This window comes from Hyperolius riggenbachi, chromosome 8, assembly GCF_040937935.1.
Source record: "Hyperolius riggenbachi isolate aHypRig1 chromosome 8, aHypRig1.pri, whole genome shotgun sequence".
NCBI lineage: Eukaryota > Metazoa > Chordata > Amphibia > Anura > Hyperoliidae > Hyperolius > Hyperolius riggenbachi.
In genome coordinates, this window is record NC_090653.1 from 98957873 (window position 1) to 98969988 (window position 12116).

At 41.7% G+C, this 12116-nt stretch overlaps 1 protein-coding gene across 6 annotated transcripts in view; it reads right to left on the reverse strand.

The window, feature by feature from the left end:
• Positions 1-8049: 8049 nt before the first annotated feature.
• Positions 8050-12116, reverse strand: part of LOC137529038 (kelch-like protein 13) — a 192014-nt gene continuing 187947 nt past the window's right edge. For all 6 annotated transcript variants that reach the window (XM_068250925.1, XM_068250924.1, XM_068250923.1 and 3 more), the window contains one exon: positions 8050-10257. In XM_068250925.1, the coding sequence (XP_068107026.1) occupies positions 9770-10257 (488 nt within the window). In that variant the 3' untranslated portion in view covers positions 8050-9769. The remainder of the gene's footprint in view (positions 10258-12116) is intronic.

Sequence of the window (12116 nt, forward strand, 5' to 3'; positions counted from 1 at the left end):
CAGTGTAGAACGGCCCGTCTTCAGGAGCACTCAGGCTCCCGAAAGCATTTCCGAAGCCTTTGGCCGGAAAACAGCGGTATTTGACCGAAATGGTTGAATACCCCTACGGGGGAGCCAGCGCAACAGCAGGGACCGGGAGAGGGGATGCTCTATAGGACCCAGAGCCTCCCTCTCCTTAGGTATCTGACTTTTTTTTTATTTATAAATGGGTTCCCATTCACTTTAACAGACAAGTGCAATTTTTAAAAAAAACATCCTTTAATTGACTCCTCTTGGCTATCACCATAATAGTCCCGTCTCTTGCTAGCAGTAGAGGATGGTACCAAGACCAGGATCTGGTCACACTTTGCAGCTGGAGCCCAATCTGTTTATAGGAATTATGACAAATGGGAGGCCATACACAAATTAATTTGTGTTCCCCCATAAAGGCTGTCATCTACTTAATCACAGGAACTCCACGAGCTCCCTTTGGCTGTAAGAGGGAATCCAAGAAGCTAAAACTGTTACAGAGTGAGCATGGTATGACTGAGAAGAAACAATTAAAGACAAGGTACGTGTAAAGCAAATCTAAACTGAAATTAATAAGACCACTTAGGGCTTGTTCCAGCCCCCTGCAGTCCTTCTGTGCCCTTGTAGTCATATCGATTCAATTCTGTCAACTGTACGAGTGGCCCTGGGCTGCACGCCTCCCGATTGCACTCCCATACACAGGAGTGTTTTGTGTCTGTGCAGTATGTAAAAATTGCTCAGTGGCCCACGACTGGCCAGATTTCAGAGGGGCGCTGGGGCTGACTGGAAAGTTGCGGATTTCTGCAGAGGGCACAGATTGCAGGTGGCTGGAAAAAGGCCCAGGTAAATTTAACTGCTCTTTTATTTTATTTCCCTTTAAAACTGTAAAATGTGAATTTCTATGTATAGTATATGTACATGAGGGCACCCATATTTGCTCATTATATATACACAGTACGAAGATGCGCCCTACACAACTTATCCAACAGTAAACCTACCAAAAAGGGTCCATGTGACCAAAAGCCATGAAAGCTGCAAGCTGGAAACGGGCTATTACCTTGAAGGTAAGTTAGAGTTGCGCACCCCCCCACCACCACCAGTTACGAGCCTCCCTTGGGAGGAGGTCCATTTAAAATATTTTATAGATATGGTGCTCAGGTCGCTTCAAAGCCAACTTCCTTACCAGGAACACAAACACTGCGTCCTGTGGATGAATTTTAAAAGTGTGCCCAGATACAAGTTCAAATCATTCAAAGGAACTCTACTACTTATGGGCAAGCAACTTGTCCATACACCACTCTGCAACAAAACTTTCTACTTTGATTGAAGCAGCATTCTACAGTTCCACCCAAATTTCAGAGTTGGACGCATGAAGAGCTCTAAAGTTTGGACAGTCCTTTACTTTTCCGATGAGCAAGGCTGGGCATCAATACAGCGGCATCAGAGCATTATACTAACATAAAGAAAATGGTTATATTTTGGCACTTGGCTGAAACGCTAAAGGCTCTCATATTTACCATTTTCATTCTGAATTGCACAGTTAAACTATCCAGATCCATGGATGCACGAGTTAATGACAAACATTTTCTGCATGCACACATGCAAGCATGTAGAATGAGCATCAACATATACTTCAGACCTCCAGAGGCTTCCCACATCATCTTCCAGAACACTGTTGCTGCCTGGGACCATGCCTGCACAGTATCATGGAGCTGCTCATAGACAAGAGATTCTGGCTTACTGGGCAGGGTCATTAAAGTGAACCTAAAGCCGATAAAAAAAATGAGATCAACTCACCTGGGGCTTCCCTCAGCCCCCTGCAGCCGATCGGTGCCCTCGCAGCTCCGCTCTGATGCCTCTGCACCCGCCGGCGAACACTTCCAGTTTGGCCATCACCGGCTGACAGGCATGGAAACGCGAGTGATTGTTCGCGTTCCCAGCCTGTATATCACCCCCTATGCTGCTATTGCGGCCAGGAGGTCGCAATAGCAGCATAGGGGGCGATATACAGGCTGGGAACGCGAAGAATTACTCGCGTTCCCATGCCTGTCGGCCGGTGACGGCGAAACTGGAAGTCGTCGCCGGCGGGTCCAAAGGCATCGGAGCGGAGCTGCGAGGGCACAGATCGGCTGCAGGGGGCTGAGGGAAGCCCCAGGTGAGTTAATCTCATTTTTTTTTGATCGGATTTAGGTTCACTTTAAGGCCACACTTGTGCATGGAGAGGAGCACGGCCACAGTAACACATCAGACAAGCCATTCTCAGATATGTTTCGGGGTCCATGAATGTCTGACACTATCCATCTGGTACCAGGATCCTGAGGCTCCAAGGCTTCCTGGATATATGCTTATCTGACCAGTCTAGCAGTGGTCAGATATATCTGGTGAGTCTGTTCACAATTGGTTGTTCCTGGTAAAGGATATACTGTACATATTTATGGAACAAGTTGGTGTCAATAAGGAAGTGAAGAAGCATGAATAATAATGGACTTGTACCTGTGGGATTTTTTTTTATGGATGTGCGCTAAAACATTTCTATTGATGTATATATAGGGTCTGCCTAACCCAAGTTGTAGCGCACTCTGGTGGACTGTGTTCTCTGCTATAGTGCTTTGATATACTGATAACTGCAGGTAGAATAAAGATTCTGCTATGCAATAGGAAAGACAACAGGCCGGGCACCAGCTGAGTTACTATGCCAATTTATTTCATCCCATCCAATGACCGATACGGAAAAAAAGTCAGGCAGCAGGCCTAACAGCCGTTTCGCAAGCTTACAATGCTTGCTTCCTCAGAGACCAACATTGCCCAGTGAAACACACACATACAGTGGAGGAAATAATTATTTGACCCCTCACTGATTTTGTAAGTTTGTCCAATGACAAAGAAATGAAGTCTCAGAACAGTATCATTTCAATGGTAGGTTTATTTTAACAGTGGCAGATAGCAAATCAAAAGGAAAAATCGAAAAAATAACCTTAAATAAAAGATAGCAACTGATTTGCATTGCATTGAGTGAAATACGTTTTTGAACCCCTACCAACCATTAAGAGCTCTGGCTCCCACAGAGTGGTTAGACACTCAATTAGTCAACCTCATTAAGGACACCTGTCTTAACTAGTCACCTGTATAAAAGACACCTGTCCACAGAATCAATCAATCAAGCAGACTCCAAATTCTCCAACATGGGAAAGACCAAAGAGCTGTCCAAGTTTGTCAGAGACAAAATTTTAGACCTGCACAAGGCTGGAATGGGCTACAAAACCATTAGCAAGAAGCTGGGAGAGAAGGTGACAACTGTTGGTGCGATTGTTCGAAAATGGAAGGAGCACAAAATGACCATCAATCGACCTCGCTCTGGGGCTCCACGCAAGATCTCACCTCGTGGGGTGTCAATGGTTCTGAGAAAGGTGAAAAAGCATCCTAGAACTACACAGGAGTTAGTGAATGACCTCAAATTAGCAGGGACCACAGTCACCAAGAAAACCATTGGAAACACATTACACCGCAATGGATTAAAATCCTGCAGGGCTCGCAAGGTCCCCCTGCTCAAGAAGGCACATGTGCAGGCCCGTCTGAAGTTTGCCAATGAACACCTGAATGATTCTGTGAGTGACTGGGAGAAGGTGCTGTGGTCTGATGAGACCAAAATAGAGCTCTTTGGCATTAACTCAACTCGCTGTGTTTGGAGGAAGAAAAATGCTGCCTATGACCCCCAAAACACCGTCCCCACCGTCAAGCATGGGGGTGGAAACATTTTGCTTTGGGGGTGTTTTTCTGCTAAGGGCACAGGACAACTTAATCGCATTAACAGTAAAATGGACGGAGCCATGTATTGTGAAATCCTGAACGACAACCTCCTTCCCTCTGCCAGGAAACTGAAAATGGGTCGTGGATGGGTGTTCCAGCACGACAATGACCCAAAACATACAGCAAAGGCAACAAAGGAGTGGCTCAAGAAGAAGCACATTGAGGTCATGGAGTGGCCTAGTCAGTCTCCGGACCTTAATCCAATAGAAAACCTATGGAGGGAGCTCAAGCTCAGAGTTGCACAGAGACAGCCTCGAAACATTAGGGATTTAGAGATGATCTGCAAAGAGGAGTGGATCAACATTCCTCCTAAAATGTGTGCAAACTTGGTCATCAATTACAAGAAACGTTTGACCTCTGTGCTTGCAAACAAGGGTTTTTCCACTAAGTATTAAGTCTTTTATTGTTAGAGGGTTCAAAAACTTATTTCACTCAATGAAATGCAAATCAGTTGCTATCTTTTATTTAAGGTTATTTTTTCGATTTTCCTTTTGATGTGCTATCTGCCACTGTTAAAATAAACCTACCATTGAAATGATACTGTTCTGAGACTTTTCATTTCTTTGTCATTGGACAAACTTACAAAATCAGTGAGGGGTCAAATAATTATTTCCTCCACTGTATATACATAAAACATCTATGCTGCTAATTGAAAAGAGGAGGGACTCACCCAGGCCGCTTCCGGCTCGTTACCGAGGGGTAGCCGCAATGGCCAAACCGCTCCGAGCCCCCAGCGCGCACCGCAAGATAGCTCCACCCCTTTTCCGGGGCTGGAGCATGCCAGAGTTTCCTCCAATCAACGTCACGATTCCAAATCTCAGTGACGTCATGAAACCTTGCGTGCTTTCCGCCGGGGGTATCAACACGCCAGACGCTGCGCTCCATGCAGCATAGATGTTTTATGTATATATGTGTGTGTTTCACTGGGCAATGTTGGTCTCTGAGGAAGCAAGCATTGTAAGCTTGCGAAACGGCTGTTTGGCCTGCTGCCTGACTTTTTTTCTGTATCTGTCATTGGATGGGATGAAATAAATTGGCATAGTAACTCAGCTGGTGCCCGGCCTGTTGTCTTTCCTATTGCATAGCTGAAGTCTTTACCGGAGGCACAGTGAGTAAGGCCAAGGACCCCCCAAAGTTTCTGCCATTCCAGCATTTAGTGCCGATTTTTTCCAAGGTTTTGATCCTTCTACATGTAGATTAAAGATTTTGTTTTGAATAAAAAATAAGGCACAAGTATGGATCAGAACATGCATAACAGATCAGCATACATGGCTGCTCCTTGCACAGAATAATACAGGAGTACCACATTTTACAACATTAACAAGTATTGATTATTTTGACCTTTTTCACATGTATAATAAGAACACTTAAAGACAACCTGAGGAGAAAGTATTAAACATACTTATCTAGATGGTATATAAGCACTCCAGACAGTTCTAGGTGTCTCATTGTGTCCTCCCTTGCCGCTGTAGCCCCATTCAAAATTCCAGATCTCCACGGTGCATGCGCGGTCCCATCCTTCCTGTACCTGCACGGCTGGGAGTTTTTCTGGGCATGTGCAGTTCTGATTGTTTCCAAACTGTGTACGTCAAGGAGGCTCTCTGCCTCCACCACTGAGCTGGACAGGTGAATGCACTGGACCCCATTGGCAGCTACATATGGGGGCTATGGTGAATAGATGGAGGGGAAGCTAGATGCAATAAGGAGCTTGGAGGTGTCTGAAGAGTGTACATGTCATCAAGGTAAGTATCTTTTCATATCCCCCCCTCGGGTACAAGATATAGTTAAGCTTTAAGTAAAATAATATACACCTCCACCTGCCTAAAAAAAAAAAAATTAATAATGAAAACTTCAACGACAACAAGGGCTTAGGTTTTATATTTGCAGTAAATTTGCAAATTAAGATACAGAACATTTAATAAAGTTTAATAAAACTTTAATCAAAGAAACTTTCACAAAGAAGCATTTGTAAGAATCCGAAATCCCTTGCTGAAATGTTTAAACAGTCAAACTTTACATTTCTTTTTATTAACTTGCTCATACAACTGTTATATAGACCAAAACGAAAATCTGAAAATCTGTTATCTGAAAGTTATCAGGAAAGGGAGAAGCAGAGGCACTAAAATCAACAAATGTTTCTGTAGAGCATTTTCCAGCCTTATGCAGCTGAAAGAATCCCATTGTAAAGGTGCCCATTAACAGTACATTTTTTTTTTTTACCAAATGTGATCTTTCGATTGCAATTTTAATGATCGAATTATATAGAAAATTTGTCGTTTATAAAGGCAATCGATAAAGAATGATTCTTTGGTCGATTGCTTAAGATAAAATCGATCCGAAAGTTGGATTTTATGATCAAATTTGAAGAAAGAATCGTTCAGTAAATGTGAACAATCGATAATTACCTTCCGATTATTTTTTGATCATAAAAAAAGCATCAAAAGATCACATTTAAAGTAAAATTTTACTGTTAATGGGCACCTATAAAATAATTTTATAGGAGAGATTCAGATTATTACAAACGCCAAATTAGTGACCGTTTCTCTAGAACCTTTGTGTTGTAGAAAAGGTTATGCAATGCAATTGATTTGGAGACACCAACTGTACAATTAGACATTTGCTTGCAGGCAGAACAGGCACTGCATATTAAGTCACCCGGCTAGCTTAAGGATTGTTTTGCATGTATTAAAGTTCAAAAATTCACTTTATTACTTGCCTTAAAACAGCAACTCATAAATGAGACAACTTTTTAAAAAATTATTTTAAGACCCAAAGCAAAAATTACAACTTAAAACACAACTCAGAGAGCACAGACTGCTCACAGCGGATTCAGGCTTTTTAGGTATTGTGTTATAGATGTGTAACAAAATGACTCGCTACATTTCTACACAAGGGAAAATGGATGACAGTAGTTAGCCTCAGAAATAAATGTTGCAAATAACATTGTGCTTTAAAGAGTCTGAAGCCCAAGACAATACCTCTTTTTACTAGCCAGTCCTCTTCAGCAATAAGATCATAGCTGATACTCCGCATTTCCGCAGCAGAACTATGTATTTATCCCCCTGAAATCCCGGGGCCAAATTCTCGGTTCGCTTCCTGGAGGCGGCAGAGCTTTGCACAGTAGCTCTGCCTCTGCTCCAGTCAATCTCCTCCTATCATCGCCTCTCCTCGCCCCTCTCAGTTTTCTTTCACTGAAAGGGGCGGGGAGAGGCGGAGATCAGCAGAGATTGACTGGACTGGAGGCAGAGCTACAGCGCAAAGCTCTGCCTCCCCCAGACAGCAAAATCCACGGCCTGGAAAGTCATGGAATTTTGCCACAGGATTTTGAGGGTATAAATACCTCGTTCTGCTGCGGGGATGTGGAGTATCAGCTATGATCTTATTGCTGAAGAGGACTGGCCAGTAAAAAGAGGTATTTTTTATAGCGTCAGACTCTCTTTAACATCCATCACTATGTCTTCAGCAACATTTTTCCTTAAAGGGAACCTAAACAGAGGGATGTGGATTTTTCCTTTTAAAATAATACCAGTTGCCTGACTCTGCTGCTGATCCTGTGTCTCTAATACTTTTAGCCACAGCCCCTCAACAAGCATGCGGATAAGGTGCTCTGACTTAAGTCAGACTGGATTAGCTGCATGCTTGTTGCAGGTGTGTCATTCACTACTGCAGCAAGTGAGATCAGCTGGACTGACAAGCAACTGGTATTGTTTAAAAGGAAACATCCATATCCCTCTCAGTTAAGGTTCCCTTTAAGCAAACCGAAGTTTGTATTTTGCTTAATATGCCCTTCAAAATATCCAGTCAAGTTGTTTTGGTGTCTCTTTAGAGGTACTTTTGCATAAAAAAAATGAAAACAAAAAAACCAAACAAACAAAACAAACAAACCCAAAAACAACTTTAGCATTGCGGGGAAAGTTTGTGAAAGCACAAACAACTTCTATAGAGACACGCCTCTCAAAGGAGAAGAGGCCCTAGTCTCTACTTCCCAAAATGTCTTCTGTAAACAGTTAAGCTAAAATAAACAATAAAAAAAAATGAAAATGGAGACGCAGCAGGTAGATGGAGGGTCAGTGGCTGCAGCTAGACTATGAACTTGTTAACTTAATGCGGCCATTAATGATACAATCTCATGGACAATCATTTGAGACTGCTTCAATAATTGATCAGAAAAGATTGGTCATGCCCAATAATGGGCAAAAAAACCCATAAACCAATTTGATGGGATGGATTAAAAAAAAAAAAAAAAAAAAAAAAAGTTAAGGGACGCGACCGATTACTATAGTGATCGGAAACTATTGTCTGCGGGATTTTATCGTTAATAGCCACTTTTAGAAAAACAAAACGAAAGAGAAAAACAACTTTAAGTGCTAATTATATTATCAAACTTATGAACATTGTGCTGATGGAAAAGGTCCAGCTAGGATGCTTCCCTGTGCTTTATGTTAGTAACGCATTGCAAACATAGCGAACCGCCATAAAAACCGTTATCGGCATGGTGTGCCACAGCTAAAAAACAAAAATCCACAGGTCAAAACATTAAATGACTGGAGTCACAAAATGTTACCAAACAATTGCTCGACTACCACCTTCCGGCCATTTTACACTTAATGCATTAGTATGCTTTTTTTGTTTTTTTGGGTTTCTCCATAGCAGTGCATTGTAAAAAAAGCTTTCAGTTAAAAAAGTATATAGTGTTAACTTTGCCATAGGAAAACATAGACATTACTTTGAAAATCAGTTGTCTTTCAGTTATAATGGAGAGCAACTGATTAAGTGTAAAAGGACCCTTGAGACACACTATACGGGTTTTAACTGAAAGCTATATCACAATGCACTGCTATGGAAAGTTAAACCGCATCAGTTTTTCAGTGTAGAGTGTAAAATAGGCCTAGTTCATAAAGTTCATAGCACAAAAATGGAGGCTTAGGCCTTATAAACATACTGGTCCGTTGTCCATTTTAACTTAAGGCTTTTTTTTTGCAACATTTGGTGAATGGTAATTACATTGCTAGCATTTCAGATTAGCGTTTGTATGCATCCTCTCCATCACCACAATGTGGATACTTCTCATATTAAAGTTATTTTTGTCTTTGCCGCTGTGCCACTGTGAACGGTGGAAAACTTCCTGTTTGCCAACTGAAGCCCTTCAATAAGTAACACAACAGCAGCTGGGCTGCTACTCCGGGTTTTCAACAACAGATGCAATTTGTAAACTACAGCTTTGACTTCAAGCAAAAACTAGAAAATGTACGCAGGAAGAGAATACAACAAAAAGGGAATCCCAGGTTTACTGAGGCCCCCTTTTGTGCATAATAACAAAGCCTAGATCTTTTAGTCCATATTTTTCCCCGCTATATTGCCCCAATGGCTTCAAGTCATGTTGCAGAGGCAGAAAAACTGAAAAACTGAGTATGTAGAAGACTACATCTATTGAAAGTAACTAGATCAAGCCTTGCCATAAATGAAAATGTAGCCACTTGCCAAAAAAGAAGCCATTTGCAAATGTCTGGAGAGGGACACGTTTGGTGTTAAGCGATCCCTTTCAAAGTTACTACTGGCCCTTTTGAAGGACACTTAACAAAGTGCTTAAATTAATTTGCCGAAGGTAATATTTCTTGTACTAGATAATTTATAGTCAATTTTAAGCTAGAAAAAAAGAATACCCAAACATCAAGGGTCAGAGGCTTATTACAACCAACCTCTGATGATTTTTAAGTTCATAAACCAAGGAATCCCATCGTACCTAGGGGTGTCAAGTGAAATACAGAACATTTGGCCTTCTTAAATAAACAATTTTTTGATAAATAACCTAAGCCAAATGAATAGTACAAAATTCATTACAGAAGAGAATCTGCCAATTCCGGTTGGCCAAGCTCTTTTGATTTTGAGAAAATGGAACAAAAAAAAAATATTCCATTTTATTTGCAGTGCAAAGGTATTACAATATCAGTCCTCAAGGTGCTGAAAGAGGGGATTCCCGAGATGGTGAATTGCTGTTGTCCTCTGGTGGAAAAACTGTTAGAGTACATGCCCGGATACCCCCAAGGGATTCCGGGAGATCAAACACTTTGTGCCATTCATCTTTCTCAGGATCGTACTTCTGGACAATTTCAACCATACACCTATTGTTCCAAGAATATCCTCCGACAACATAGATTTTGTTCTCGAAAACTGCTACTCCAACATCACTTTGTCCACGTAACATTGCAGCAATTGGAGTCCACTGGTCCAAAGACGGGGAGTAGTACTCACAGCTTAGGACATCATCGTAGTCACTAGTTCCTCTGAAATGATTCCCACCAATGACGTAAAGTTTGTCTCCTACAGTGCACATGCAATGCAGACCGCGGACCGTTGTCATAGGAGCCTTCTGAGTCCATTTGTCAGTATTTGGGTCAAAACACATTAGTTCCTTTTGGAAAGTGTCATGGGTAATTCCCCCTAAAAGAAGACATTACAGACATTATTAAAAGGAGACCTCTTTTTTTTTCTTTTAAACATTCTAGATTTGTAGCCTAAAAAGCCAACTTGGGACAAAAACAATACCTAACACACACATGAAGCAGTGAGCTTGGCCAGACAGTGATATAATACTGTAAATGTACTTCTGACTACTGACTGCTCAGTAACCATTGATTCATGCAGTACATGCATGGAGAAGGAGAAGTAGTGCTATGATGAAACAAGTATTAAATAACAACTTCGGCCAATATGCTCAATTAATCTTGGGTACAGTAAGGAAAGTGCTCAAAACCTCTAGGACTGTTATCTTGTATAAGGAACTTGAAGTGCATTGAAAATAAAAATTCTTGACAGAAAAAAAAATAGCACCTAAAGAAAGTCTAGTCTAGGAAAAAAAATGTCTATTCTGGTATGTGTCATAAATAGCAATAAAAGTTATTGCTAAAAAATAAGAACATGGGTAAAACATCAAGACTTGGGTCCAGAAGGTGAAAACAACCTCTCGATGTGAAGTGTTCAATAACAGCAAATTGCAAAAAGATTTGTGCAGTACTCACCTTGTACTTTTTAAAATGAAAATGGGATTGTCCTTTATAGGACAACTGAAATGAGAAGTATATGGAGGCTGCCATATGCATTTCCTTTTAAGCATTACTAGTTGCCTGGCAGCCCCGCAGATCTTTTGCTGCAGTGGTGTCTGAACAACATCAGAAACAAGCATGCAGCTAATCTTGTAAGACCTGATAATGTCAGAAACAACTGATCTGCTGCAAGCTTAGATCTAGCATGGTTCTGTATTAAGCATCGCTACCCCCTGAGGGAAAAAGCTGTTCCTATGCCTAAGTACTTGCGATTGACCGGAATCTTACTCCTGAAGGCAAGCATTGAAAGATGGAGTAAGCAGGGCAAGAGGGATCAGAGGTAATCTTGGTCGCTCTCTTTCTGCACCTGTTAGCATAAAGATCCTGGAGGAAAGGGAAGCTAAAGCCGATTATCCTTTCCGCTGTTCGGATGTACCAGTTGCTTGCATATCCAGGCAACTAGTATTGCTTAAAAGGAAATAAATATGTCAGTCTCCATATAACTCATTTCAGTTGTCCTTTAAGTGCAGGTATCACAAGCAGGGCTGTGGAGTCGGTACAAACATTTTCCAACTCCGACTCCTCAGTTTATGTAACCAACAACTCCGACTCCAACTCCAACTCCGGGTACCCAAAATGGCTCAGACTCCGACTCCTTAGTCTAATACTTACCAGGGCTGTAGATTTTGTACAAAATCATCCGACTCAGTTTATGAAATCATCGACTCCAACTCGAACTCCGACTCCAGGTACCCAAAATTGCATCGACTACGACTCCTCGACTCTAAGGCCTCTTGCACACTGCACGCAATTCCGATTCAGATTCCGCTTTTTAATCAGTTTTCACATCCGATTCAGATTCCGATTTGCAGTGTGCAGGGAGCAAACTGTAAATCGGAATCTGAATCGGATGTAAAAACTGATTAAAAAGCGGAATCTGAATCGGAATCACTTGCAGTGTGCAAGAGGCCTTACTCTGACTCCACAGCCCTGATCACAAGGTGTGTCTTTGTTAAAGAGACTCCGTAACAAAAATTGCATCCTGTTTTTTATCATCCTACAAGTTCCAAAAGCTATTCTAATGTGTTCTGGCTAACTGCAGCACTTTCTACTAACACAGTCTCTGTAATAAATCAATGTATCTTTCCCCTGTCAGACTTGTCGGCCTGTGTCTGGAAGGCTGCCAAGTTCTTCAGTGTTGTGGTTCTGCTATGAACTCCCCTTTATGCACACTGCCTGTATGTTATTTAGGATTAG